The sequence below is a fragment of the Ursus americanus genome, chromosome 18, assembly GCF_024610735.1.
Source record: "Ursus americanus isolate L20-20 chromosome 18, mUrsAme1.1.p, whole genome shotgun sequence".
Classification (NCBI taxonomy): Eukaryota; Metazoa; Chordata; class Mammalia; order Carnivora; family Ursidae; genus Ursus; species Ursus americanus.
In genome coordinates this window covers 23,257,802-23,284,970 of record NC_142144.1, presented here as the reverse complement: position 1 = coordinate 23,284,970, position 27,169 = coordinate 23,257,802, and the positions used below count along the sequence as shown (strand labels likewise).

Genomic DNA, 27,169 nt, shown 5'->3' with positions numbered 1-27,169 from the left:
ATCGTGTTCCACTTACCCTGTCGCACTTTCTTCCTTCAGCTGAATGTCACCTCCAGGAGAGCTAAGACCTTGTCTGTCTTGTTCTCCCTCCGCTGAATAGCACATAGAATAGTACCTGACATACAGTGGGTGCTCACTAAATACTGCTGGAAGACAGCCTTCCCTCTCATTGCATAATGTTCATAAGCAACTACACAGCAGCCCTCTGAGTGCTATATTATAATGTCCTTAGAGCATCTTCTAATGTCACATGTTTATCTGTGAGTAAATTGTTACTACTGATACACTAGCACCACGGTAAGTCAGCCCACCTCACTAGAACGAACATTCTACCATGAGGTCTGGTGCTAAAGACCAAACTAGTTGTATGTTTGACTTCGCTCTTTGAGAATCTTTTTAATTTGGAAACTTCATGTTGGTGGGTGTGGCAGATACTTAGAAGAATAAGTCCATAACCAAATCATCATCCCCTCTTCATTTTGAAAACATGATTCAATGTGCAATAAAGATGTGTTTTCCTACCACCCCAAAGGACTTTTCCTTAGCTGATCCCTCCTTTCAAGACTTTTGTAAAGTCAGTTCTTCAGGAAGAGCTCACCAAAAATATTCCTTAACTGCAAATCCCCTGGCACTAATAGACTGCTTGGCACAGAGATGGCCCTTTCCTTCCTGAACTCTATGTGAGTACAGTGTGACTTCAAAGCTGATATAAATCTACCAGCTAGATCTCTTAGGACCCTGGGATCCAGAACAACCAAACAGGTCCGTTTTAGGGGAAACAGTTAATATATTAACAGCATGAGGCGTGCAAAGCAAACTTTGAGAAGAAAAGCAAGAAATGCCAAAGAAATGGATGACCGTAAGACAGAAAAGAAAAACCAAAGAAAAAACTGGGTCAACAACAAAAGCAATGTGAAGAGTTAGAGCAAAACAGAACAGTGGAGAAGAACTGACAGCTATATACGTGGAAAATAAGGAAAGGATTAAGTGGGAAAAAAATATGGAAGAAGGTACATAGGGCACCAAGAAAAAGAAAATAAAATGAAAGTGAGAAGGAATAACAAAAAAAAAATAAGAAAAGCATTTGATCTAAAAAAAAAAAAAAAGGAAAAGATGAAGATTCAAGATAAGAAACATAAAAAGGTAAATAATTAAAAGCACGAAAAATGTGATTATGTGAGAACAAGGATGAGAGAAGGAAAAAGTGTAAAAATCAGAGGAAATCAAAGGAAAATGAAGAACCAGTAAATTGCATTCTGTGATGCTCATGTCCTTAAGTTTATCCTTTATAAAGCGTATTTCATTTTCCAGAATGATTTTGAAAACATTCCTTCGTAAGGTGAGTCACCTGCAGGTTGGGCGGAGGGCGGGTCCTCGGGGCTCGATTCGTACCCTGTGATAGAGATGGCCAAGGTTGCTAGAGTAGAAGCCGCCATGGAAATAACCTGCCCTGGTAACTCTGCTCCTGTAAAACAAGCATGTGTTTAAAACTTTTTTAAGCAAAGTGGGAAACAACTGCTGCAAACTGAAACATAGTCCTCAGATTTCAAAAGCAATAAAACGAAATGGTTATTAACTGATCCACTGGACCAGGGATTCTTCACCAAGGGAGACTGCTTAAGAATCAAAAGCAAGGGGCGCCTGGGTGGCTCAGTCGTTAAGCGTCTGCCTTAGGCTCAGGGCTTGATCCCAGAGTCCTGGAATCGAGCCCTCATTGGGCTCCTCCGCTGGGAGCCTGCTTCTTCCTCTCCCAGTCCCCCTGCCTGTGTTCCCTCTCTCACTGGCTGTCTCTCTCTCTCTGTCAAATAAATAAATAAAATCTTAAAAAAAAAAAAAAAGAATCAAAAGGAAAGTCTGCTAAAAATTTGGTTCCTGGACTCTGCATATCAGTCTCCTTTAGGAACCTCACACTGGTGCGTGCAGCTGAGAGTAGATATCTAAATGTGGAGTCCGCTTTTTTACTTTTTAACTTCACAAGTTAATGTGAATGCACATCTCTGTTGAAAAACATTGCAACACCAAGTCTGTGAGTTTCCTGAATGCAGACCGTCTTACTCCCCTTTGTGTCACTAGCTCCCAGTACAGTATGGAATGGCCAACACTTGGTGCTCTCAATAAGAACATTCCATGAATGAACAGGCAAACATATGGGTACTAGGCAAAGCCATATAGCTCTATGAAGTACATAATTCAGTACAGGCAAAATCCACCACTGAGAGTCTAAAATATATTATTACTCTGTTTCATATTATATGTTCCCATGTTAAGTTCCTAAAAAGTAGTGCGCCAAGCTTAATCATCTGCACTGAACTCAAATAAAACATTTACTGGTCAATGAGGTCTGTCTATAACGGTCAGCCTTTAATCTGCGATGGCAGACAACACGGACTAGCTCACACAATACCAGGTTCTAGCATGCTTTCCTCCTCCAAGAGACTGGAAAGCTACAAACTATATTTCTTAGACTCCCCTGTAGCAAAGGTCCCATGTATAAGGCAGTTTCTACTAAGCAGGCACATGTGTGCAACACCTAGAAGACCAAAGTGGGACTCACTGTAATTTGGACACTCTCATGTCAAACAGTCATGGAGGCATATGGTTTTTCTGCAGAACTTACTTAGCAGAAGTTCTAAAAGTTCTGCTATCTGATGTCTAACTTTGTGGCAGCTGTGGTACTTCTGCTCAAATAGTCCTTTGGTGTCACTGAGCACTTTACCCAGTTGCATTGCTTCTGCCTGTGTCAGATCCAAGCTTAATTAATTGTCTGGTCTTCCCAAAAATCCTACATGTAAAAATTCTACATGCTGACCACTCTCTCCTTCTATTTAGACTAGCTGGTGTGGACTCTACTGTCCACAACTAAGAGCACGAACACTCACCAAATCATATAACCACACTCATAGAGATGGGACCTCACTTTTGGTAGGCCAATATACAATGTAACAACATAGAATTCTGCCAAGCCAATGAAAATAGCCTTGACCATTCAGAAAGCCAATGAATTTCAGCTCCAAAGGAATTCCACCCACTCAGCAAATCCAAGGCTGGCCATCTCCCAGAGACAAGTAGACCAGGCCCTGAAATGGCTCACTGATCCTGAACCATCAGGATCAAGAGCATGCACCTTACTCAACCATATCCTATTCTTCCTCTAATAAATGCTTAACAGAGGTTTATTTTTAGGCAATCCAAGAGAAAGTCAGATTCATGATCTGGGAAGAGAACAAGGGATCTGGATTAGGATCTCTTCTTCTGGCCTAAGTATGTAAGATGTTTCTTACACGCCAATGAGGGAACAAGGTTGAGAGTGAAAGACACTGTCTTTCATGTCTCACATGTCCTCATTACTCACTGTATTGAATGCTAGGGATAAAGACACAGACCCTGCCCCCATGGAGTCTAGTGGAAGAGACAGATACGAATTAAAGAACCACATGGGAAAAAAAAAATTCTTACTGTACTTAGGGAATAATTTGTTAATTCACCTTAAAAAAAAAAAAAGAAAAAGAAAAAGAGGGGCACCTGGCTGGCTCACTTAATAAAGCATGTGTGCTACTCTTTATCTTGGGGTTGTGGGTTTGAGCCCCACAATGGGTATACAGATTACTTAAAAAATAAAAATAAAAAATAAAAAATAAAAAAAGAACCACACAAACGTGAATGCATACAAACTACAGTGACTGCTAGAAAGGAAACATACTAGCTATTTTATGAACTCCTAACTGAAAAAATCTGATTTAGTCTGGAGAATCAGGAATAGCTTCTCTTTAAGAAATGAAAATGAAGCTGAGAATCAGAAAACAAAAGGAAATAAAAGGCATCCAAATTGGCAAAGAAGAAGTCAAACTCTCACTCTTCACAGATGACATGATTCTCTATATAGAAAACACAAAAGACTCCACCAAAAAATTGCTAGAACTGATACAGGAATTCAGCAAAGTTACAGGATATAAAATCAATGCACAGAAGTTAGTCACATTTCTATGCACTAACAATGAGGCAGAAGAAACAAAATTAAAGGAATTGATCCCATTTACAATTGCACCAAAAACCATAAGATACCTAGGAATACACCTAACCAAAGAGGTAAAGGATCTGTACTCTGTATACAACATTTATGAAGAAATTGAGGAAGACACAAAGAAACAGAAAAACGTTCCACGCCCATGGATTGGAAGAACAAACAGTTAAAATGTCTATGCTACCCAGAGCAATCTACACATTTAATGCAATCCCTATCAAGATACCATCAACTTTTTTCACAGAGTTGGAACGAACAACCCTAAAATTTGTATGGAACCAGAAAAGACCCCAAATAGCCAAAGGAATGTTGAAAAAGAAAACCAAAGCCGGAGGTATCACAATTCCAGATTTCAAGCTATATTACAAAGCTGTAATATTCAAGACAGTATGGTACTGGCATAAAAACAGACACATAGATCAATGGAACAGAATAGAGAACGAAAAATGGACCCTCAACTCTATGGTCAACTGATCTTCAACAAAGCAGGAAAGAACATCCAATGGAAAAAAGACAGTCTCTTCAACAAATGGTGTTGGGAAAATTGGACAGCCACATGCAGAAGAATGAAACTGGACCACTTCCTTATACCATACACAAAAATAGACTCAAAATGGATGAAAGACCTAAATGTGAGACCGGAATCCATCAAAATCCTAGAGGAGAACACGGGCAGCAACCTCTTTGAACTCGGCCGCAGCAACTTCTTGCTAGACACATATTCAAAGACAAGGGAAACAAAAACAAAAATGAACTACTGGGACTTCAACAAGACAAAAAGTTTTTGCACAGCAAAGGAAATAGTTGACAAAACTAAAAGGCAACCTATGGAATGGGAGAAGATGTTTGCAAATGTCTTATCAGACAAAAGGTTAGTATCGAAAATTTATAAAGAACTTACACCCAAAAAATAAATAATCCAATCAAGAAATGGGCAGAAGACATGATCAGACATTTCTCCAAAGACATCCAAATGGCCAAGAGACACATGAAAAAATGCTCCACACACTTGGCATAAGGGAAATACAAAACAAAACCACAATGAGATACCACCTCACACCAGTCAGAACAGCTAAAATTAACAAGTCAGGAAACAATAGATGTTGGGAGGATTTGGAGAAAGGGGAACCCTCTTATACTGTTAGTGGGAATGCAAACTGGTGCAGCCACTCTGGAAGACAGTATGGAGGTTCCTAATAAAGTTAAAAATAGAGCTACTCTATGACCCAGCAATTGCACTATTAGGTATTTATCCAAAGGATACAAACATAGTGATTCGAAGGGGCACAGGCACCCTTATGTTTATAGCAGCAATGTCTACAATAGCCAAAATATGGTAAGAGCCCAGATGTCCATCTACAGATGAATGGATAAAGAAGAGGTGGTATACACACACACACACACACACACACAGGAAGATTACTCAGCCATCAAAAAGAATGAAATCTTACCATTTGCAATGATGTGGATAGAACTACAGGGTATTATCCTAGCGAAATAAGTCAGTCAGAGAAAGACAAATATGATTTCACTCACACGTGGAATTTAAGAAACAAAACAGATGAACATAGAGAAAGGGAAGGAAAAATGAGACAAAAACAGAGAGAGAGAGACAAACCATAAGAGATTCTTAACTACAGGAAACACTGAGGGTTGCTAGAGGGGAGGTGGGTGGAGGGAGGGAGTAACTGGGTGAATGGCATTAAGGAGAGCACTTGATGGAATGAGCATTGGGTGTTATATGCAACTGACGTATCACTAAATTCTACCACTGAAACTAATAATACAGTATATGTTAATTAAATTGAATTTAAATTAAAATAAAATGCAAAAAAAGAAAAGAAAATGAAGCTGATATACAAAGGATGAGAAGGAATTAAACAAAAGAATGTAAAGAATAATATTTTGGGCAGAAGGAGGTGAGTAGGAAGACTGTAAGTGAAGACACTAGCAGGTTAAAGATAGTGTAAGAAGGCCAGTGTGTCTGGAACACAGCTAGCAGGAAACTGGTATCAAATAAACCAGGCTGGACATGGTGAGCAAGATGATGCAAGTCACAGAAGACCACAGTAAGTACTTTAGGCTTTATTCTAAAAGGAGTAGGAAAGTAGTGAAGAATTTTAAACAGGATAATAATATTTCTACTGAAATGTTATTGAGATAATTGTAGCTTTACATGCAATTGTAGGAAATAACACAGAGAGATCCTGTCTACCCTTTACACAGTTTCCCCCAGTGGTAACATCGTGCAACACTGAGGTACAATATTGTGACAAGAATTATCAGCATGGACACAAAATATAGGACAGGCTCATCACTGCAAGGATCTCTCGTGTTGCCCCTTCAGGAGCACACCCAGCCCCCTGGTTTGTAAATAAATGAAGTTTTGAAATATAAAAAGATCCATTCTTGCTGTTTGGTCAAGAGCATATCGGAGGGGATGAAGAATGGATACAGGGAAAGAAGTTACGGCAATACTACAGGCAAGACATGACGATAGCATGGTCTGCGGCAGCTAGCAGGGAAGATGTCAGAAAAGTAGCTGCATTTAAGAGGCAGGGAGTAGGGATGCCTGGGTGGCTCAGTTGGTTAAGTGTCTGCCTTTGGCTCAGGTCATGATCCCAAGGTCCTGGAATTGAGTCCCACATCAGGCTCCCTGCTCAGTGGGCAGCCTGCTTCTCCCTCTGCCTGCCACTCCTGCTGCTTGTGCACGTGCTCTCTTGCGTGCTCTCTCTCTCTCTCTGGCAAATAAATAAATAAATAAAATCTTAAAAAAAAAAAAGAGGCAGGGAGTAGTCAAAATGGACCAGACTTGATGATGAACCCATAAAGGAAATAAAAGAGACGAAGGGTTAAAGGTAAGCCCCAAGTTTCCAGATTATGGTTATACAGATAACCACAAGGGAATACCCTGTTGACAACCATGGAGGGGAAGAGGAGGAAGATCTGAACTTATTAACGTGCTTTTTTAGACTTCCAGACAGAAATTTCAAAAACAAACTGATTACACCGGAGACAAGACAGGACTTAGATTTCTGTGAACCCAAGAGAGGTTTCTTAGGCTCCACTGGAGAGCAGAGGATGGGAATGCCTATGACTAATGGCCCAGGATAGCAGAGCAGAAAGAGAAAAAGACTTCCAGTCAGAATTCAAACAAAGTGTTCTCCCTTACATAAGATTAAAGACTAGTCACAGGTCCTAAATTACTAAACCCACCTCTTCACAAGTAATTTAATCAAGTAGTGACTCATCTTTGAGAGAGTCTGAAAAATAAGTCCCTTGTATTAAGTCGCTCCCCAGTAACCATTTTATAGCTCCTTCAATATGGACTTTGAGTTTGGCTGCAGTTTGACTTCTGTTTCTCAACTCCCATTAAGTCCTCATTCACCAAACAGATGACCAGGCTACATGCTGAGATAAGAAACTGACCCACGTCCCTAGTTCAGTCTGATATTTAGACTATCAGTTACGATTCAGTAAGTGAGGAGCGAATGTGAAAACAAGTGTAGCATATTTGAGGAGCACAGAAGATGGAAACCTAATCTATGCAGGGAAGGGCCTCCAAAGGTGCTACGTGACAAGAATGGCAAAAGATGCCACCCTTTAAATCCATTTAAATATGTTATCCAGATAAAAAAAGACAGAGCAAGTCTATCTTGGAGGGGATGGGAGAGGATGATGTCTCAGAAGACAGAGGGAGAAAAGGTTTCCCGAAAGACAAAAAAAAGCAGGTGTAAAGACACAAAGGCAAGGAAAAGCAGTGTCCTGTTCAAAAAACTCTAAGAAGTCCAATCAGGCCAGGACATATGGTACAATGAAAAGAGTGGAGAGACACAAGGATGCAGAGGGAGAACGGAACGTCTCACATGTACTAGGCACCCAGGCAGTACAATCACTGCAAGCCAGTGCCGGGAGCACAGGTGAGGAAACAAGACAGCCCAGGTTCAAATCCCAGGTCTATTCCTTACTAACTAGATGACCATGGGCAAGTTACTTAAAATCCTCCATGTATGAAATGGGATTTATATAAATTCCTATTTCATGTGACAATTAAGTCAAACAATACATATGAAATAATCAGAACAATGCCTGGTATGAATGGCTTGCTCAATAAATGTTAGCTATCTCAAAACCATTGGCTTTGATAGTATAAACTATGAGCATAAACCACTAGTACTCCTACAGTATTTGTCTGTGCCTCTCATCCCTTTTCTACTTCATTTTATAGCCATTTTCCTAGATCTTATGCCCCTAGTGCACATTTTTAGATCTCCCCGCAGAGTTATGTGAAATATCTTGCATCCAGTAGGCACTGACAGACTTACGGAAAAGTTAAGACCAATAAATTAAACCTTTACAACTATAGCTTAAAGACTCTCCAACTTGCTGATGTCACTAAAATAAAGCAGTAAATATTCAATGAACCATCACTAAGTCAATGAAAACTATGCAATATCATCCTTGTTGATATAATTTAGCAAATTTTTAGAGCGCCTGAAACTTCGCAAAGGAATGAAAAGAGTAGCACACAGGGAAAATCCAGAATATCTGAAAACTATGGATGTAGGACTTGACAACTGCTCTTATTCATCAAACAGGCATTTTAACAATTTCTGCCTTAGTGATATACTCCCGCACTTCAAAAACCCCAAGGGTTCTGGCAGAAATGATGAACTAAAAACACAAGAATGCCAGGACGAAGAATCTAGGCAAAGTCACGGTACTGGAAAAGAAGCCCCAGCTAAAAATAAGCACACAGACAAGGGCACATAATCTTGGGACCTAAGAACTATAAACAAAAAAAGGAAAGAGCATCCAAGGTTTCAAGTATCAATCTACGCAGAGACAGGGCCAGCATCAAGTGGAGGCCCAAATAACAGGGATCTACACAAGGCCAAACAAGCAGGCCACTAACATTAGCAGCCTAGCACCAGGGGTCAGAAACTCATGGTCTGGCACCTGAGACACCGACAACAGAATCTGTTAATATGGCTAGCTCAACAACAGGCAGAACAACATTTCTAATACCCAGGGGATGATATATTTCGAGAACAGTCTAAATAAGGAGATACTCGATCTACTTAGTGCTCGTTCATAGTGATAGTGGCAGATGCCAGAAATACATCCAAGGATGCTTACTGGAAGGGGGCTCTACCACATACCAAGTAAATCTCCCCAGCATGCAAAGTTCCCTTTGAAGAAGGCTTCTGTTTCCATCACTAATGTGGAAAATATGCCTCCCTCTCGATGGCTTCTAGGATCACTTCATTATACTACTGGTCAGTAGCAAGGGTTTGGATATGGACCAGCAGGAGTTTCTCTAGGCCTATTTAACTCACTGTGTCAGACTGGGCAGTAACAGATGAGCAGTAGAAATTTAGTTTGTTCCTTTTCTTTTTCCAGTTTGGTCTTAACTGGACCAAACATGTTCACTCATATTACATATTATCCCAAAATGATTAAGGCAACTACTAAGCCTTCCCTGCCAAGGTATTTCTGATCATTTATAAACAATCACCAATATTTAGAGGAACAGACCCAGCTGCACTTGCCCATACTTGTCAGACTGGGTGTCCAGGGTATTAAAGACACATCTGGTGCTTGTTTGCCTAGCTTTTGAAAAAGCACTTCTAAGTGTAAATTTACTCAGAGTAAATGGCTTTCTGAGTCTACGTTTCTTCATCTGTAAAGTAAGTACCAATCCCACTGGATTATTAAGAAAATTAAATAAGATAGCATGTTTAAAGAGCCCAGCAGGGCCTCACTCATGTTGCTATTATTAACGATAATGCCAGCGTCCTTTTCTCACAAGCCAAGGACACACACTGAAGTTGGATTCCAACCAAAACTGAAGTTGGTTTTTATCAAGTGAGACATGATCCAGGAGGCAGAGAAGCTAGTTCCTGAACTTGCGGTAGGCCAACAGGGCCCACAGGTAAGACCGAGGAGCTCACAACCACAACTGAGTGCAACCCTTTTCAAGATGACTGATGCTTGTTCAAAGAACACCAGGCTTTGAGTCAAGGACCATAAGTTTTAAATCTTAGCTCTACCAGTCGCCCGTGTGGGCAAGTCACTTAAACTCTGAAATTAAATGCCTTCATTACAAGGGTTTTTTTTTTTTTTTTGGTTTTTTGGGGGGGGTTATTTATGGATTTAAAAGGACAGTACATTTTAAAACACAAATAGAAAGTAGACACTTAACATTTCTTCCCTCCATTATCTTGGAGTTCCAGAAAATGCCAAGTAAGAGTTCCCACGGTCTGAGAGAAAACCACTGACTAAGGCCCCCGGGTTCAGAAGGAACCACTGAAACCAACTCCATGATGATCCACAAGAAGATGTTCCCAGATCAGGAACTAAACAAACTTCATGCTTTGATCCGAAGGATTAATTCTGCGAATCCAGTGACCCATACACCTTAAAAGCTCCTACAACAGCAAGATTCAAAGCTCAGAAGACACAGAGAAAGATGCCCACACTGGTGACTATTAGACATGTCCTCCAATGGGACAGTGGAAACGATAAGGAAATAATAAATGCACACATTATCACGGCAAACGGCAGTGCATTAAAGCCCTCCTGTGCCTAACTATATTACAGTGACATCTACAGGACAGAACTGACCATAATAAAAGGGAAAGGCTGTCCTGATACGGACTAGATGGGTTGAATTCTGATGCCTAAAAGACACAAGGTTCTAGGGGCAAGAAGAGTCAGAAATTTAGGGGAAAAAAATGTTTAAAAGGCCTATTTTATGATGAAGACTACCTAGACTAGAAATCTATGAAAGGACATTAGATCAAGAATAATCTATTCTGGGGGCACCTGGGTGACTCAGTTGTTAAGGTCTGCCTTCAGCTCAGGGAGTGATCCCGGTGTCCTGGGATCGAGCCCCGCATCGGACTTCATGCTCCACTGGGAGCCTGCTTCTTTCTCTCTCACTCCCCCTGCTTGTGTTCCCTCTCTCGCTGGCTGTCTCTCTCTCTGTCAAATAAATAAATAAAATCTTAAAAAAAAAAAAAAAAAAAGAATAATCTATTCTGGGGGCGCCAGTTGAACGCCGACTCTTGGTTTCGGCTCAGGTGATGATCTCATGGTTTTGGGATCTAGACCCAGCTCGGGCTCTGAGCTCAGTGGGGAGTCTGCTTGAGATTCTCCCTCTCCCTCTGCCCCTCCCTACATTCTCTCTGTCTCCCTCCCTCTCTACAAAATAATTAAATAAATCATTTAAAAAATAATCTATTCTGAAATAGACTGGAATGAGAGTAAACAAAACAAAAAGAACTCCAACATTTCCAAATCTGTTCTCAACATGTATTCTGTGTCCCTGTGATTTCCTTCCCTGTAATAGTCTAAAATACTAGAAATCTGGCTGGCATGCCAGCACATCACTATGCTGGGTTTATGGCTGATAATAATAATTGAACATGAAAAATAATAATGATAATAATCAAACATGGCCTTCTTTCTCCCACAATTCAAAACTTGGTCTCAGAATCCCAACTGCACAGCTCCCTAAGCTGCCATCACCAGCTGACGAGAATTTTTTTTTAAGACTTACTTGAGAGAGAGAGACAGAGAGAAGGAGCAAGGCAGGGAGGGGCAAAGGGAGAGGGTGAGAGAAACTCTATCAGACTCTGCGCTCAGCAGAGCCAACACAGGACTCAATCTCACAACCCTGAGATCATGACCCGAGCCAAAACCAAGAGTCAGAGGCTTAAACAACTGTGCCATCCAGGCGCCCCAGAGCTGACTAGAATTTACACCCAAGAGAAAACCCATCTGAAATCCATTTTGACCTACATTATGCATATACTTGCAGCCACATACTTACTTAGCCATGGACAAAAGCAGTCAAGACGAGAGCACTGTCCTTAAGAAATTAAAAACAGAACTACCATAAGATCCAGCAATTCCACCTCAGTGTATTTATTTTTTTTTTAATCTTTTTTTATTATATCATGTTAGTCACCATACAGTACATCTCTGGTTTTTGATGTAAAGTTCCATGATTCATTAGTTGTGTATAACACCCAGTGCACCATGCAATACGTGCCCTCCCCACCACCCATCACCAGCCTATCCCATTCCCCCACCCCCCTCCCCTCTGAGGCCCTCAGTTTGTTTCTCAGAGTCCATAGTCTCTCATGCTTCATTCCCCCTTCCACCTCAGTGTATTTAAACAAAGAAAACAAAATGCCCCCATGTACATCACAGCATTACTTAACAATCACCAAGATATGGAAACAATCTAAGTGTCCATCAATAAAAATAAAGTGGTATGTGTACACAATTCAGCCAAAAAGGAGGAGGAGGAGGAGGAGGAGGAGGAGGAGGAGGAGGAGGAGAAAGGAGGGGAGAGGAGGAAGAAGAACAAAAAGAAATCTTGCCATTTGCAACAGTATGCATGGACCTTCAGGGCACTACACTAAGTGAAATAACTCAGAGAAAAATACCATACGATCTCACTTATATGTGGAAACACACACACACACAGGCACACCAAGCTCATAGATATGGAGAATAGATTGGTGGTTGCCAGAGCTGGGGGCAGGAGATAGAAAAAAATGGGTGAAGGGAGTCAAACTTCATTACTTCATTACAAAGTCAGTCACAGAGATGCCACATACAGCACAGTGTCTAGAGCTAATAATACTGTACTGCATATTTAAGAGTTGCCGAGAGAATAGATCTTAAAAGTCACAAAAAAAAAACCACTTTTTTGTAACTACACAAGGTGACAGATGTTAACCAGCTTCTTATAATCACTTCGCAATGTACTGTTCAAACATCAAATCATTGCTGTACACCTCAAACTGATAGAACACTATATGTCAGATATATCTCGGGGAGAAAAGAAAGAAAAGAAAAGAAGAAAGGACTTTCCAGATAAACGAAGAAAGAAAACCATCCTGGGGTGAAGGGTGAGGGATAAGCCGAGTTATCTGAATCATCACTATTAGCAGAAAAGGGGGGGGGGTAGAGCTGCCAAGAAGAACAAGTGTGACCACTAAGCTTCCACAGTACTGTCAAAACAGGAAGTCCCCTTCGACTGGTCTGATACAGAACCACAGAGCCTCACAGATTGTGACCAGGAAGACGGGGTGAGCAAAGAGAACCTGGAAAGAGAGAAAAATAAAATCTTTCCTATTCTCCACTATCAGAGCGATAAGTAAGGTTTCCAAACAAAGTAAGACACAAAGAGCAAGTTAATTTAAAAATAAAAACTATGAGGTAGCTGTACAAAACACCAGGGTGCCACGAATAGCCTCTGCGATTAGCATAAAATGAAGAGGCTAAGAATAATGCTGTAGGAGTATACTGGACACAGAAAGGTGGTCATGACATAAAGTTTGAAATGTCGATTACAGAAGAGAACGTTCACCATGAAACAATTTTCTTGTGTTTTAAAGTCTGAAGGCATACAAGTCTAAAGGCGTTAGTTAACGTTCAGATGGACAGTGGGATTATGAATGATTTTTATTTTCTTTTGTTTATTTCTCAACTTAACAACAACAAAATATTGGAGAAATTAATTTTTTTGGAAAAACCTGCTGCAATTAGTAATTTGCTTTTACTTTATGTATAACCATCAGAAAGAAGGAACAAATGTCAGTGGCTGTAGAAACTGTGTGCTGCTCAGGTCCGCCTCTCCAGTCACAGTTGTTTCCACAGGGATGGATAAGGAGAAGTCCAGTCTGATGATCTGAGGACCATTAGTATCTGGCCACCCCACGCCCCACCTTACCATTCATTAGAAACCTGTTTCTTTAACAAACTGTTTCTGGATATAAATCACTTGCAACCAGTGTATTTCAAAAATACTCCTTAAGAGAAAATGGTATATTCTGCATGGTACTGAAAGTTCCAGCCAGAGCATCCAGGCAAAAAAAAAAAAAAAAAAAAAAGGCATCTGAATTACAGGGGAGTAAAACTATCTCTTTTCACAGATGACATGATCTTAATATATGTACAATCGTACAGAAGCCACAAAAAATATTAAAGCTTATAAATAAATTCAGCAAAGTTGCAGGATCCAAGATCAACCTTGGATTTGGCAATGGTGTTTTTAGATAGGACACCAAAAGCACAAGCACAAAAAAATTGGAAAACTCGCAAGAGGTGGAAATTAACAATACAATTCGCATTAACCAACGTGTCAAAGAAGAACTCAAAAAGGAAATCAAAGGGTATCTCGACCCAAAGAAAATGAAAACACAACAAATGAAATTTATGGGGTGGAAAAGCAATTCCAAGAGGACAGTTTAGAGTGATTAAGTGCCTACATTAAGAAAAAAGATCTTGGGGTGCCTGGGTGGCTCAGTTGGTTAAGTGTCTGCCTTCATCTCATGGTCTCAGGTTTCCTGGCATCCAGCACTCAGCGGGGAGCCTGCTTCTTCCTCTCCCACTCTCCCTGCTTGTGTTCCCTCTCTCGCTGGCTATCTCTCTCTGTGTCAAATAAATAAATAAAATCCAAAAAAAAAAAAAAAAAAGGAAGGAAGTGAGGGAAGGAGGGAGGAAGGATCTCAAAAAAATAACCTAACTTTATGACAAGCTGCTTAATGGGTACAGGCTTTCCTCTTGCAGTGATGAAAATGTCCTGAAACTAGATGGAAGTAGTGGTCGCACAGCAATATAAATGTACTAAATCCACCTTTAAAAAGGTAATGGTTAATTTTATGCTATATGAATTATACCTTTAAAAAATGAAAACAAAAAAGGGGGGGAGTGGTGCACAGTCTTAAAAACTAAATATCTTAAACATGTTTATTCTCTGTTCAAAAAATGCCACAGATTTTTAAACAGATTTAAAGGACTTTCATCATTGCATGTTTTTTTAAGTAAAGCTACTTTCCCAAATACTTCTTAAAGTAATATTAATAGAATGCCCTATTTCTTACCAGAAGACTCTTTTCCATTCTGTTTCTCATAGAGGGTGCCCACAGACATCAGGAAAACAATAACCAGGAATACTGGAATTCTCCATGAGCCAGCCAGGGATGCTGAAAATTATTAAGAGTTAACATTTTTAGTTAAATAAAAATTTAGCACTTGTCTTTAAAAGACTCAGTTTATTCTTAGCAACAGTATCTAAAGGTAAAGGTTTGAATGAAAAAAAAAAGACTCAGAAGACTGACAGAACAATTTGGCATAGCTGTCATTAACAAAATTATTTCACAGAGGAAAAAAAACATTTTAAAGGCCATAAGACAGATGAACCTCAGTTCAGGACTCCTCTCAGTTAAATCCAGCCCTGCTCTGAGGCCCCTGGTCTAAAGGATCGGGTATATGCCAGCTTACCCTTAATGGGCTTCTATCACCCGTTCTAACACACACCAGCGTTTAATATGATCCTGAACTCAAGCCTTTCGTTTAACCCCAAAATGACCTGCATCAGGCATAGAATCTAAAGTTATGGAGCCTGACTTCATTTCCTGAAAACACCACTGGGTGTGAACTCTCATCTCTCAAGAAAGGATGATATGGCCCAAAAGAGCACTGCAAAAAGCTTCAGTGTATCCTCAGTGTACAGGTCAAACATGCTAACATTTTTGGTCCCTACCTGTAGGCATTTGTGTTGCCCTGAGTTGGTCTAGAGAGCCCTACACTGTCTGTCTCCCTCTGCTGCCTCCCCCAAATTCAAAATGAGTCACATCAAACATCAGGGGATCTTGCTAAACTACAACATACTTCTTTAGGATTCCAAATCAGCAAAGCTAAAAAGTAATGCTTTGTTCCACATCAGACTCTAAGCAAAGACCTATCAGTCAACTCTGGTTTTTATTTTTAACAATAAGCAGCTCTAAAAACTACTTTAAATAGGCTAACTACTGTTCTATATTACTGAATTTTGTTTTTATTTATTAGAACTTAATGCTTCCATAAGCTTAAGACTTGGAGATAAAAGAGTCCATGAAAAAAAATCACTCTACAATATCCTAGCACCCGCCCAGCAAACAGCAGTGTCCCAAGTAACAAGGAACTCATTACTTTGAGCAGCTGACACTGATCGTCCTGACCTTGAACAGATTTGTCTCCCTGAAGCTACTGGTTGCTCTGACATTTCTCCCTCACGGTTACAGAGATGTTTAAACCGCTCTTTCACAGGATAGTCCTTCAAATACTTGCAACAGGCCTCCATATTTTATCTCCTCCTTCCCCCCACCTGTGTAGCCCAGTCCCCTTCTCTCATCCTGAGTAAATACCTCTGGTTCCCCTAACTGTTGCTCACACAGCGGACTGCTTATCTATATCCTCCTTATGTATGACACTCAGAAGTGGCCATGATAGTCCAAGGGTGCTCTACTTTTTAAGATATATTTAAAGGACCTTTTGAAAATGAATATTTGATATAATTAAAAGACAGACATGTTAAAGCATAACATTTGTATTAAAGATTAAAGGATCAAAGCATAACATTTTCTAAAGATTATTTTAAAGAATGTTAAATGCAACATATAACACTACAAAAAAAAAAATGCACTTCAATTCATGTGATCAGCCTCCGCTGATCTTAAGCTAGACTTTCTTAGAAAAAGGGACCCACCTAAATGAAAAAGCAATATAATCCAGACAGGAATTGAAACTGCTCTCAAGTAGCGTTCAGTGCTTGCATTCCACTTGAATGAAACAGTCAACACATAGCCAACTACCAACGTCCAGATCTTAAATGAAATATAGACACAGTTGTAAATATATACACATGAAAATAAACATATAATTATACAAAACCTGCAAACATCTATATAGCATGAGAGCTGCAGATACAACACGGAGAAGATGAAGGTGGTGGTGCTAAATGGCACGTGTATAGGTTTTCCTCTTCTGTGTAGATAAATCAAGTTTTGAAATAAACAAGCATTTGAAATCCAGCACACTTAGCGATATTATTTAAATAGTCTGCGGCACCTGGCTGGCTCAGTCAGTGGAGTGTGTGACTCTTGATCTCAAGGTTGTGAGTTCAAGCCCCACATTAGGTGTACGGATTACTTAAAAATAAAAATCTTAAAAAGAAAAAAAAAAAGTCTTAACAACAACAACAAAAAAGACCATATAGTTTTAAGATACGCTGAAGTTCAAAAGTTATTTTATACATAAAGATGCTTAAGATAAAATACTGATTTTTTAAGCTACGGACTTAAATCAAGAGCTATTAATATGGTGGAATCCTTCAAGTTTTCTCTATAGATTAATATTTAGAAAAGAACAACAAAAAAAGAAAGCTTTCCCAGGGCGCCTCGTGGCGCAGTCAGTTGAGCATCGGACTCTTGGTTCTGGCTCAGGCCATGATCTCAACGCCCTGGAACGGAGCATAGCGCTCAGCGCTCAGCATGCAGTCTGCTTGAGATTCTCCCTCTCCTACTGCCCCTCCCACTCATGCTCAGTCTCTTTCTCTCTCAAATAAATAAATCTTAAAAAAAAAAAAAAAAGAAAGAAAGAAAAAGAAAAAGAAAAGAAAGCTTCCCCAAAAGAATCAGGTTAAAAGATTCCATCACAGCCTATGAACTATGCTTGTTAACTGTGAAAAGAATTTTTTTTAAAGCTAGCAATAAGGCAGCGAGGTGAAGTGTGACCCCTGAAATAATCTAGGTAACCCTAGATTGGTTAACCTTAGTCAAGTTACATGCACAGCTCAAGGAGTGTAGCTTAAAAAAAAAATATGACCAGAGGAAGAAACGGCAAGGGCTGAGGACAGAGGAACCACCAGGGTCCCCTCCTCGGTTTTCCCTCCTCTGAAACCAATGACTCTAGCACTAATAATGAAACACCTGCACAGCCTACACAGAAACTCTCTAATAACATTTACAAAAGATGGAATACATAACCCAGAACAATGTTAGCACCAAGGGCCTATTAAAATAACCTGAGGGTACCTGGGTGGTGCAGTTGGTTAAATGTCTAACTCATGGTTTCCACTCAGGTCGCGAACCCAGAATTATAAGATCCAGCCCCATGTCGGGCTCCACACTCAGCGTGGAGTCAACTTGAGATTCTCTCTCCCTCTCACTCTGCCCCTCCCACTCATACACGCACTCTCTCTCAAAATAAATGAATAAATCTTATATAAATAAATAAATAAATAAATAAATAAATAAATAAAATAACCTGAACCTTGGGGGGGAAAAAGGCAAACAAAACAAAACAAACTTTGTTACAATTCAGAGAATGAAGAAAAAGAACTGAACTGATTACTACAAAAGAGGGGAAAAATACCTACCTCCTACTTTATTTGGGTCATAGAGATCAATAAAATAGTCTTCTGGTCTTAAAATGTTCATAGCTTCTGACCTGAGACTTCAGCTTTGGAAACTTACTAAATAATAATAAATTCTGAAAAAGACTTTATAATATAAACAAGCTCATCAGAGTATAATTTAGAACAGTGAAAAGTAGATAACCTAATAAGTTCAACAATTGGGAAGTGAGTACAGAGGATTCACTCAATAAAATGTTATGCAGCCATTAAAATAGGCTTTTTAAAAATAAACACCATATAGCTAGAAACACTCCTAAGATATTCTTAAAGAAAAAGCAAAATACAAAAATCACATGCATATGACATTGTTTCTACTGCATGGAGGGAAGAAAAGGAAATGTAAAGAAGTTAGTAGTTATATTTGGGTGGTGAGATTTTGGGTTTCCTTTTCCTTTTTTCTGTATTTTCTGAAAAGCCTTTAATGAGCACCAATTCTTTTATCATGGAAAGGATATTAAAATATTCTTCTTCAAGCAACTCCATTAGATGAAATATTCAAGAGATCTTAAGCTCGAGATATCTGAGCACATGGGAAGTGAGACCACAGCTGCTTTGAAACAGTTCAAGCCTGCAGAACTACACAAATACAACCTGGGAATTTAGAGAATCTGAGGTAGGGCTGTAGAGCTGAGAACAAAATCTGAGTATAATTAAGAGTCTACTTAAGGAACACTTACTAAGAACCAGACTCTGTTCTAATGCTGCATATATATGAACTCATTAAATCCTCATAACCCCAGGAAATAAGTATTATTACCATCCCCATTTTACAGATGAAAGAAACTGGGACTACGGGGAAGTGACCTGCTCAAGGTCATACAGCTAAAAAGTGACAGAGCCAGGATTAGAACCCAGGAATCTGGATCCAGAGGCCATTCTCTTAACTATGAGGAGAAAGAAGGCTGGTGCTAAAAAAATAAAGAAGAAAAGCTGCTCCAGCATTCACAAGCAAAAATAAAAACTACAAATTGTTGAAATAAAAAATGATCCTCAGCAAGTGGTCGGTCTTCAGTGGGCATGCCACAGGGGTTATCGGCGCCACCCTGTGAAACATGTAGTCAGTAATTCAGGTAAGAGAGTAGAAGGCTTACTAACTGAACTCCCAGATTACACAAAACTGGGAACAGTCAATAGAAACTGAGATGACTACAACGATTCAAAACGATATCCTGAAGCTAGAAAATAGCTAATTAAAATAAGATTAAATTTAATAAAGAGATAAAAAATCTGCTCTCAGGTTCAAAACTCAACTGCACAAGTACTGACTGGGAAGAGGACAGCTCAGCTACTTTCCAGTTCAGTGTGAGTCAGGAGTATAAATGGTGTGAGTGCCTATTAATAATGCTCACATCAGGGGAGATGATTGTTTCAATGGCTTTTGCACTATCAAAGCACAGCAGTAAAATTCAGACTGGGAAAGGAAATAGAAATCACAACATAGGAGATACAAATACAGATGGGGAGAGAAAAACTGCTTAGCTTAGAAAAAAGAAGGAAATGTCAAGATTTGATAACTATCTTCAAATAGCTGGGAAAATGACTTCTGGGAGAGGCATTCGCCTTAATTCCCTGTGGTCCCAAGAGCTGGAACAATATGTGGGAATTAGAAAGCAGTACATTTCAGCTCAATATAGGGATAAATTTTTCTAACAAACTATAGCTGTCTAAAATTGGAATATTTTCTTTGAGCAAAAGCCGTCAGGGATGACAAAGCAGGAGAATCTGCTCTCAGTGAGAAGCTGACCTAAAGGATCACAAAAGGCATATCCTTTTAGACTTTAAGCCTATGATGGTTTTAAATTGATCTCCAGTAAGTTTCTGTTTCCTACCTGGACTCATAAGGAATCAGTATCACCTACAGGGAGAGAAAAGACTTCATATTTCAGACTTTTTAAGGGAAATGCATGGTCTAAAGAGAAGCACATATTTTCACCTAGTAAACCTGAAACTCACGGATAACCTCATTTCAGTTTAAAATAACCACTTATTAAGGGCGCCTGGGTGGCTCAGTCGGTTATGCACCTGACTCTTCATTTCATCTCAGGTCGTGATCTCAGGGTCATCAGGCTCCGCACTGGGTGTGGAGCCTGCTTAAGAGTCTCTCCCTCTGCCCCTCCCCCACTGCCACTCACTCTCTCTTTCAAAAAAATAAATAAATCACTTATTAAATATACTCCCAATTCCATTTCTAAACTCGGTTTACGGAAGCACGATATGAAAATGTTCACTTTGGCAGCATAAAATATTAAAAAATTAATAACAACCTAAATGTCATTTTATAAGGGACTCTTTAAATAACGGTACCTCAAAAAACTGGAATAATTATTCAGATTTTCAGAGGCATGATGAATATCTACATTCAATGACACAGTACAAATGCCTACACGTGTAAATTTATAATGGTAAAAATACACTTGCCAAAATATTTAAAAATATTATCTCTGGATGGCTGGATTTCAGGGGGTAATTTGCTTCTTTCTGTTTTTCTTCAAGTGCTGAATCTTCTAAGAATATTATCTTTATAAATAGCAAATGTTTTTTAACTTAAAAAAAAACTCTTTTGGCCTATGGGGTTTTTTTTTTTCCAATATTCTGAAGCGTCTCCTCAGAAAAGACTCACAGAATATTATTAGCTCAAAAAAAAAAAAAAATGTAGGACCATTTGTAAGCACTCGAGATTTTTTATTAAACCATATTATACAAATTACCAATATTTAAAAATTTTTTATCAGATTATCCTAATACAAATTCTGAGCTACAATAATCTGATAGGAACACTTTCTAAAACATCTGGAAAAAAGTTTTTTATACTATAGTACTATTAAAAAGAAAGAATTTTATCTAGAAGTGCTAACAAGGAAAGATGTCTGCAATACAATAATAAAGAGCAAGGTGCAAAATTTTATATATGTTACCAATTTTTGTTTTGTAAAACAAAATGCCTATACTTTATATGTTCACATAAGCATATAAATAAATTTAGAAGGCTATTCATCAAACAGTTAACAACAGTAACATCTACACAGTGGGCATGGTGGCAGAGAAAAGAAATTATTCACTTTACCGTAAAGACTTCCATGCTGCTTAAACTGATTCTTACATAACAAACATGTTTTACTTGAATCAATTTTTGAAATTGCTAAATATTCTTCAAGATAACTTAACCAAAAATAAAGATTTGTACTTTCAAATTACATAATTTCTAGGATGGATTCCTACAACTGCATCTTTAAGAGTTTTTTTATTTCTGTCTCTATGTTTAGCCTCTGAGCAAACCTGTTTGAGTATGAATTTTCTTCCAGCCATAAATCAGTGAACCACAGTTTATATATGAGGTCATACTTTCTCAAATGTATGTTCTTTAAAACAATGCATCCTTCTCAAAATACACATTCAGTACTCACTTTAAAGCACCAATGTGTGCTAGGTACCATATAAGACACCCCATAAAAACTGGCAACATTCATTTAGCACTACAAGCAAACTAATAAACAATCCCATTTTCCTTTCATCTGGCTAATTAACCACATATGCTTTTCGGATTAAATAAAATATTAAATGCATTAGTAGACTTTGCCTCTTAGACTGTTTTATTTATCTATCGTCATGCAGGTATTAACCAGAAAAACAACTCGGCTTGCTTCTGTTGCAGGTTTTTGCAACACAGCTTCTTAAGTCTTTCACAGACAGAAGAAAACCACAGATAACGAACAATCCCAATTGCACAAATGCACAAATCTCAATCAGTGGTCGCTTCAGGTACTTCATCCTCCTTTAGAACAGCTTTATTCTAATTTGAAAACTATTCTCTTTTGTGGCGTGGCAACTTGGAGTCAAGAATCTTTTATAATCAAAGTCTTTGAGAAAGAACCTAAGCACCGGAAACGTTCCTCCTTACTGATGCCAGGCCAGCAAAAACACACCCAGGAAGGGGTTCAGAAGTGGGATGGAGTGGGCCTGGCTGGCTGACTAATGTGCTTCCTGAGGCCCTCTTGAGCAGCACAGACAAACACTTCGGAACTGCGCAAAGAACCTTAGAAATCATCCAAGCCAACCTCACACTTCACACAACTGGAAATGAGTAGTGCAGAGAAGAGCCCTTGTCAATCCGAGGTCACAAAACAAGTTACTGGCAGAGCTCAGGTTAGAACTGACAGTGTCGGGGTGCCTGGCTGGCTTAGTCAGAAGAGCAACGACTCTTGATCTTAGTTCAAGCCCCATGTAAGTAAGAGATTACTTACAAAAATAAATAAATAGAATTTACAGTCTTCTCACATTTCAGCCACTATTCTTCCTACTTCATACTTCTTTATAAAGTAAAATGGAAACAGTGGGATCAGGGACCATGGAGAAATCAAATCTATCACTACTGCAAAAACTGTAAACGGTCTCCACATATTCTAACATGTCTGAACTAAGAAAGAAAGGCAGATCAAAACACTCCGAGCAAAGAAAACGGGTGGGGGAGGGATGGGTATTAGTTTTTCAGTTTTATCTTGACAACTCCACATCAGAGGAAGATGCCAAGGGCCCCAAGGACTGTGTCACATGTGAGCATGGTGCAACAGGTGATTTTTTTTTTTTTAAGTGTTTAGAAATCACTAAGTCCATACAAAATTCTAATATATTTGAAACTGAAAGAATTATTCATACCATAAATGACTGGTCTTTCACTTGTAAACAGAACAGAGTGTTAGGAGACTGAAGAAACACAAAAGTGAGGTAAAGAGGAACTGAACCAGAAGGATAAACTAGCAAAAAAGGAAAATACAGGTACTGAAGCTACTATAAAGGAAAACTGTTTCCAAGCAACTTGGAAGTAGCTGAACAGATACAAGGATAAAAGAAGAAAAGAGAGGGCCAAGGTTTCTAGATGACTAGAATCCAAGGGTCTTTGGGGGGAACATGTGTGGTTGGTCCAATCCTGATATTCTTTTATGTTTTTTCCCAAATAATTAAAATCAATTTTTATTTTAAAAGGTTAAATTAGGGGCGCCTGGGTGGCACAGTGGTTAAGCGTCTGCCTTCGGCTCAGGGCGTGATCCCGGCATTCTGGGATCGAGCCCCACATCAGGCTCCTCCACTATGAGCCTGCTTCTTCCTCTCCCACTCCCCCTGCTTGTGTTCCCTCTCTGGCTGGCTGTCTCTGTCTCTGTCAAATAAATAAATAAAATCTTTTTTAAAAAATTAAATAAAGGGTTAAATTAAAATATGTAAGCACAATATAGTGGGGGGAAAACTTTTAAAATCCTTATCAAAAGTTACTGAGAGAATCCTGATGACCAAGGACTTCAACTGCTGATAGGTCTGCTGAATACCTTTTACTGACAGAATAAACAGATCAATCTCTAAATCAATCTTTGCACCAACGAAATTTCTCCCTCCTTCACAGGATAATCGTGAGAATAAAACAACACCCATGAAAGCACCTAGTCCAGTGCCTGGCCCGTGATAGGTGCTCAAAAGTTGGATCTTGAACGCATAAATTGTCAGCTCTCCAAAATGTAGATTTGCTTATATGTGACTTCTCTCCCTGCCTTTCCCATCTACGTCCCCCTCTTCAGCAGCAGGCTCAAATTTACAAGTTGTCTAGAAAACATGGACTCTTTTTCAACACCAGGCAGCTCTGCTTGGGCTCACGAACCACATCGACGGTGAACTATGCAATAGAAAAGTTACAGAGTGGGCCCCTTGCCCAGTCACCCAATGTTCCTTCACTTTGTGTCAAGCCTTAATCAGCCCTTTTGGCTGAGAGCTGAGGACTCTCTGTCTCTGTTTCCCAAGTACACCTCTCCCCCATCCAACCACCCACCCCTAAGTGCTGCCTCAAGAAACCACAACTGCAAGCCTCATTTCTCTCAAACTCAGATTAACCTAGAGGACCTACTCGTTCAATTTAACCCCTCTACCACTCCTACTCACTCTTAATTAACTCATACGGTTTCTGTTAAAATGGTTTTGTTTTCTCCCACTCTTCTCCCGCGCCCCATCACTGCAGCCAAACAGCTGTTTCAAGCCTTTTAAAAATCATTAATTAACTTGACCACCCCAAACCCCGCCCCCCCGCCATGAAATCAATATTGGCCCTTACTGCTCTTCCACTCATCCACAACTCAGGTTAGGGTATTTAAGTAAAATACAAAAATGAGGGTTTCTCCTCTGTAAAAAGATATACAAAATCACATACATTTGGCTACAGGCACTTCTTCACTGATACTCAAATTCCTCATCTCTTTCACTGAAGGTAACTAGCAGAAATGCCCCACTTTCCACTAATCCTGCCAATTTACCCAGGTATTCAGCTTCCTACTACAGTATGAAATGACACTATTCACACGTTGGATCTTTTATTTTCCACCTTCCTACAGTTTGGTGGATACCCTATTTGGCCTTGCCTACAATAATTTATACTAAATTATAGTATCAACAGTCAAAATGTCAGCAGAAACCATACGTGCGTGTGCCTCTGACAAGACTGAATTTCTCGGATAGGAATCAAGTCATAGTATTTATATTTCTTAACAGCATACAGTATTCTGCCTTATAAGCGCCATTCGATCAACTAAACTGTGCAACAAGGTAAAGGAGAAACAGCCCTGAAGGTATAAAGAACAGGGTAAGGGAGAAGTGGCATACTCCAGAAAAGCGAAGTGTGGTTTTCTTCACATTGTGTGATTTTGGGACAATCACACTTTCTGTGCCTAAGAAGCCTCTCCTGAAAAGTGGCAGGCACCTGGCAGTAAAAAGTACATCAACTCCTGGATCTCCCTAACCTGACAATTCAGCAAGCCCTAGGAGTTCAAAGGTCATTCGACATCCCTCCTTCCTCCCACAACTGAAATAGCCCAGGCCACTTGAGAGGCCAAAGCCTGTCTGTCGGATCAGACAGGCAGCATCCCAAAATTATGCATGAGGGGATCCCCAATACCTTGCTGGCCCATGACAGGTGTATCTGTCTTCTCCATGAGAATATGTTCACATAAAATTATATGCACCTTGAAGACAATGCCAGCATCTTATTCCTTTTAAACCCCTACACAAAGCCTAGTATCCATCAACATGTTCAATCACCTTTAATGGAACTGAGAGGTGGCAGTGATAGAACAAGAGAATACAGGAGTTCTGGGAATACAGGAGTTCGGGGATCAATCATCACTCTACAAATAACCCTGGCAAGTCAAAATCCTGTTTGACATATAAGGGGGATTATTTTGCAACTTGATGTCAAGGTGCACGGAACACTGACAAAAGTGAACAAAATTATTTTTAAATGGTACTGTTTGACAAATTAGCCTTCTTATGCATTAAATATCCACCTGTTTTTAACAGTCCTCAGTTAAATAGCTGGGTATTCATTGGTGGGCAATCTACTCTGAGTTAGGAAATGTGCCACTAGATTATCTTTGAAATCCCTTCCAATTCTAAAGCTCCCTAATTTTCTGAGAATAAGCTCAAGGTGATCCAAGAATCACAAATCTATCTCTCCTTCACCCAGTCGGCTTCAGTAATTCAGGCAGGAGGCGAGGTACTATGGTACAGCTTTCCCTCGACAGGTGGTTCCGAAGAAGCAGACTGTGGCGTGGAGCAGGCCCAGGTGCGTCCCACAAAGAATAATGAAATCATCTGAACTCAGAAGCTGCACCAGCCTTTGAAGAGCGCTTTGTTTTCGGACTTGAGAGTCAACCAGTCCCTTCTTTGTACCTAACTAGCCCTGGCCTGGTAAAAAAAAAAAAAAAAAAAAAAAAAAGTCACCTCTCCCATCTGCAGAATGACAAGATGGACTAGGATTTGTAAGGTCCCTTCCTACTGCCATTAGAAAAGTCCCATGTGAGAACCAAAGATGGCCAGAGCCACCACCACCCTCCCCCTCCTCTGACCAGGGATAAATCCAAGTCCACCTGTCGATGCTCAAATCAACCTGCAGAGCGGAAATGCGATTCCCAACCTGGGGACACGTCCCCCAAAGAGGGTCTATTAAGATGGGGCCGGGGGCAGGGAGGCTGTTTCGAGCCACAGCCACACCCGCTCTCTCTTTGGAAGGGAAGTGGGCCAAATTCTTTAGGTGCACGGCAAGGAGGACGGAACCTTTTGATGGTCCCTGCACTGGGGAGAAGGAGCTGAAGGATGGCACCCCCGGGAACCAGGGGTGTGTGGTGAGGGGTGCCGCGTGCCCGCTGGGCCCACGGAGGGGGGCCGGGCCGCCGCTCACTCACCCACAGGCTGCTGAAGTAGTCCAGCCCGCGGCAGATGAGCGCGCCGGCGTGTGCCAGCAGCACCTGCACGCCCAGATAGCTGCCGAGGCTGTAGAGGCCGTAGAGGAGCGGGCCGCCGGCGCCGAGCAGCAGCAGCAGGCGGCGGCGGCGCAGCGCCTGCTCGCCCAGGGCCTCGACGCCGTAGTCGGCGAAGCAGAGCGGCAGCAGCAGCGCGGCCAGCACGATGGGCGTGTGCGCGCGGTGCAGACGCTGCAGCCAGTGGCGGCCCAGGCGCGTGAGCGAGCTCTTGAAGGGGTGCAGGAAGGTGCCGCACAGCACGGCCCACAGCAGCGGCCGCAGGAAGGCCTCCAGGATGAAGTAGACGAGCACCGCGGCGCCGCAGCACAGGCACACGAACAGCACGGCCCCCGTGTTGTAGAAGGCCTGCTTGATGGGCTTGTCGAAGCGCAGCGCCAGTGCCGGCGTCCTCGGGGTCTCCCCGCAGCCGCCGCTGCCGCTTCCGGGCCCGACCTGGCGCTGGACTCGCGGCACCCGGCCCGGGGAGCCCCGTGGACTGGGCTCCTCGGCGGGGCCGCTGCCGTCGGCCATAGTCCCTCTGCTCCCGCCGCCAAGAGGCGGTACTGGAAAGGCAAGCGGGAGGCAGGGGAGAGAGGCAAGGCGCGCGGCGCGCAGCAT

General features: G+C 40.7%; 1 protein-coding gene across 4 annotated transcripts in view; it reads right to left on the bottom strand.

Moving 5' to 3' along the window:
- The window catches only part of TMEM245 (transmembrane protein 245), a 99,215-nt gene extending 72,046 nt beyond the window's left edge, over positions 1-27,169 (bottom strand). For 2 of the 4 annotated variants that reach the window (XM_045780750.2, XM_045780751.2), the window contains exons 1-4: positions 26,495-27,169; positions 16,572-16,689; positions 14,926-15,027; positions 1,349-1,465 (exon numbers count right to left, since the gene is read on the bottom strand). In XM_045780750.2, the coding sequence (XP_045636706.2) occupies positions 1,349-1,465; positions 14,926-15,027; positions 16,572-16,689; positions 26,495-27,169 (1,012 nt within the window). The remainder of the gene's footprint in view (positions 1-1,348; positions 1,466-14,925; positions 15,028-16,571; positions 16,690-26,494) is intronic. The other 2 variants (XM_045780752.2, XM_087869493.1) reach the window with 1 other exon arrangement.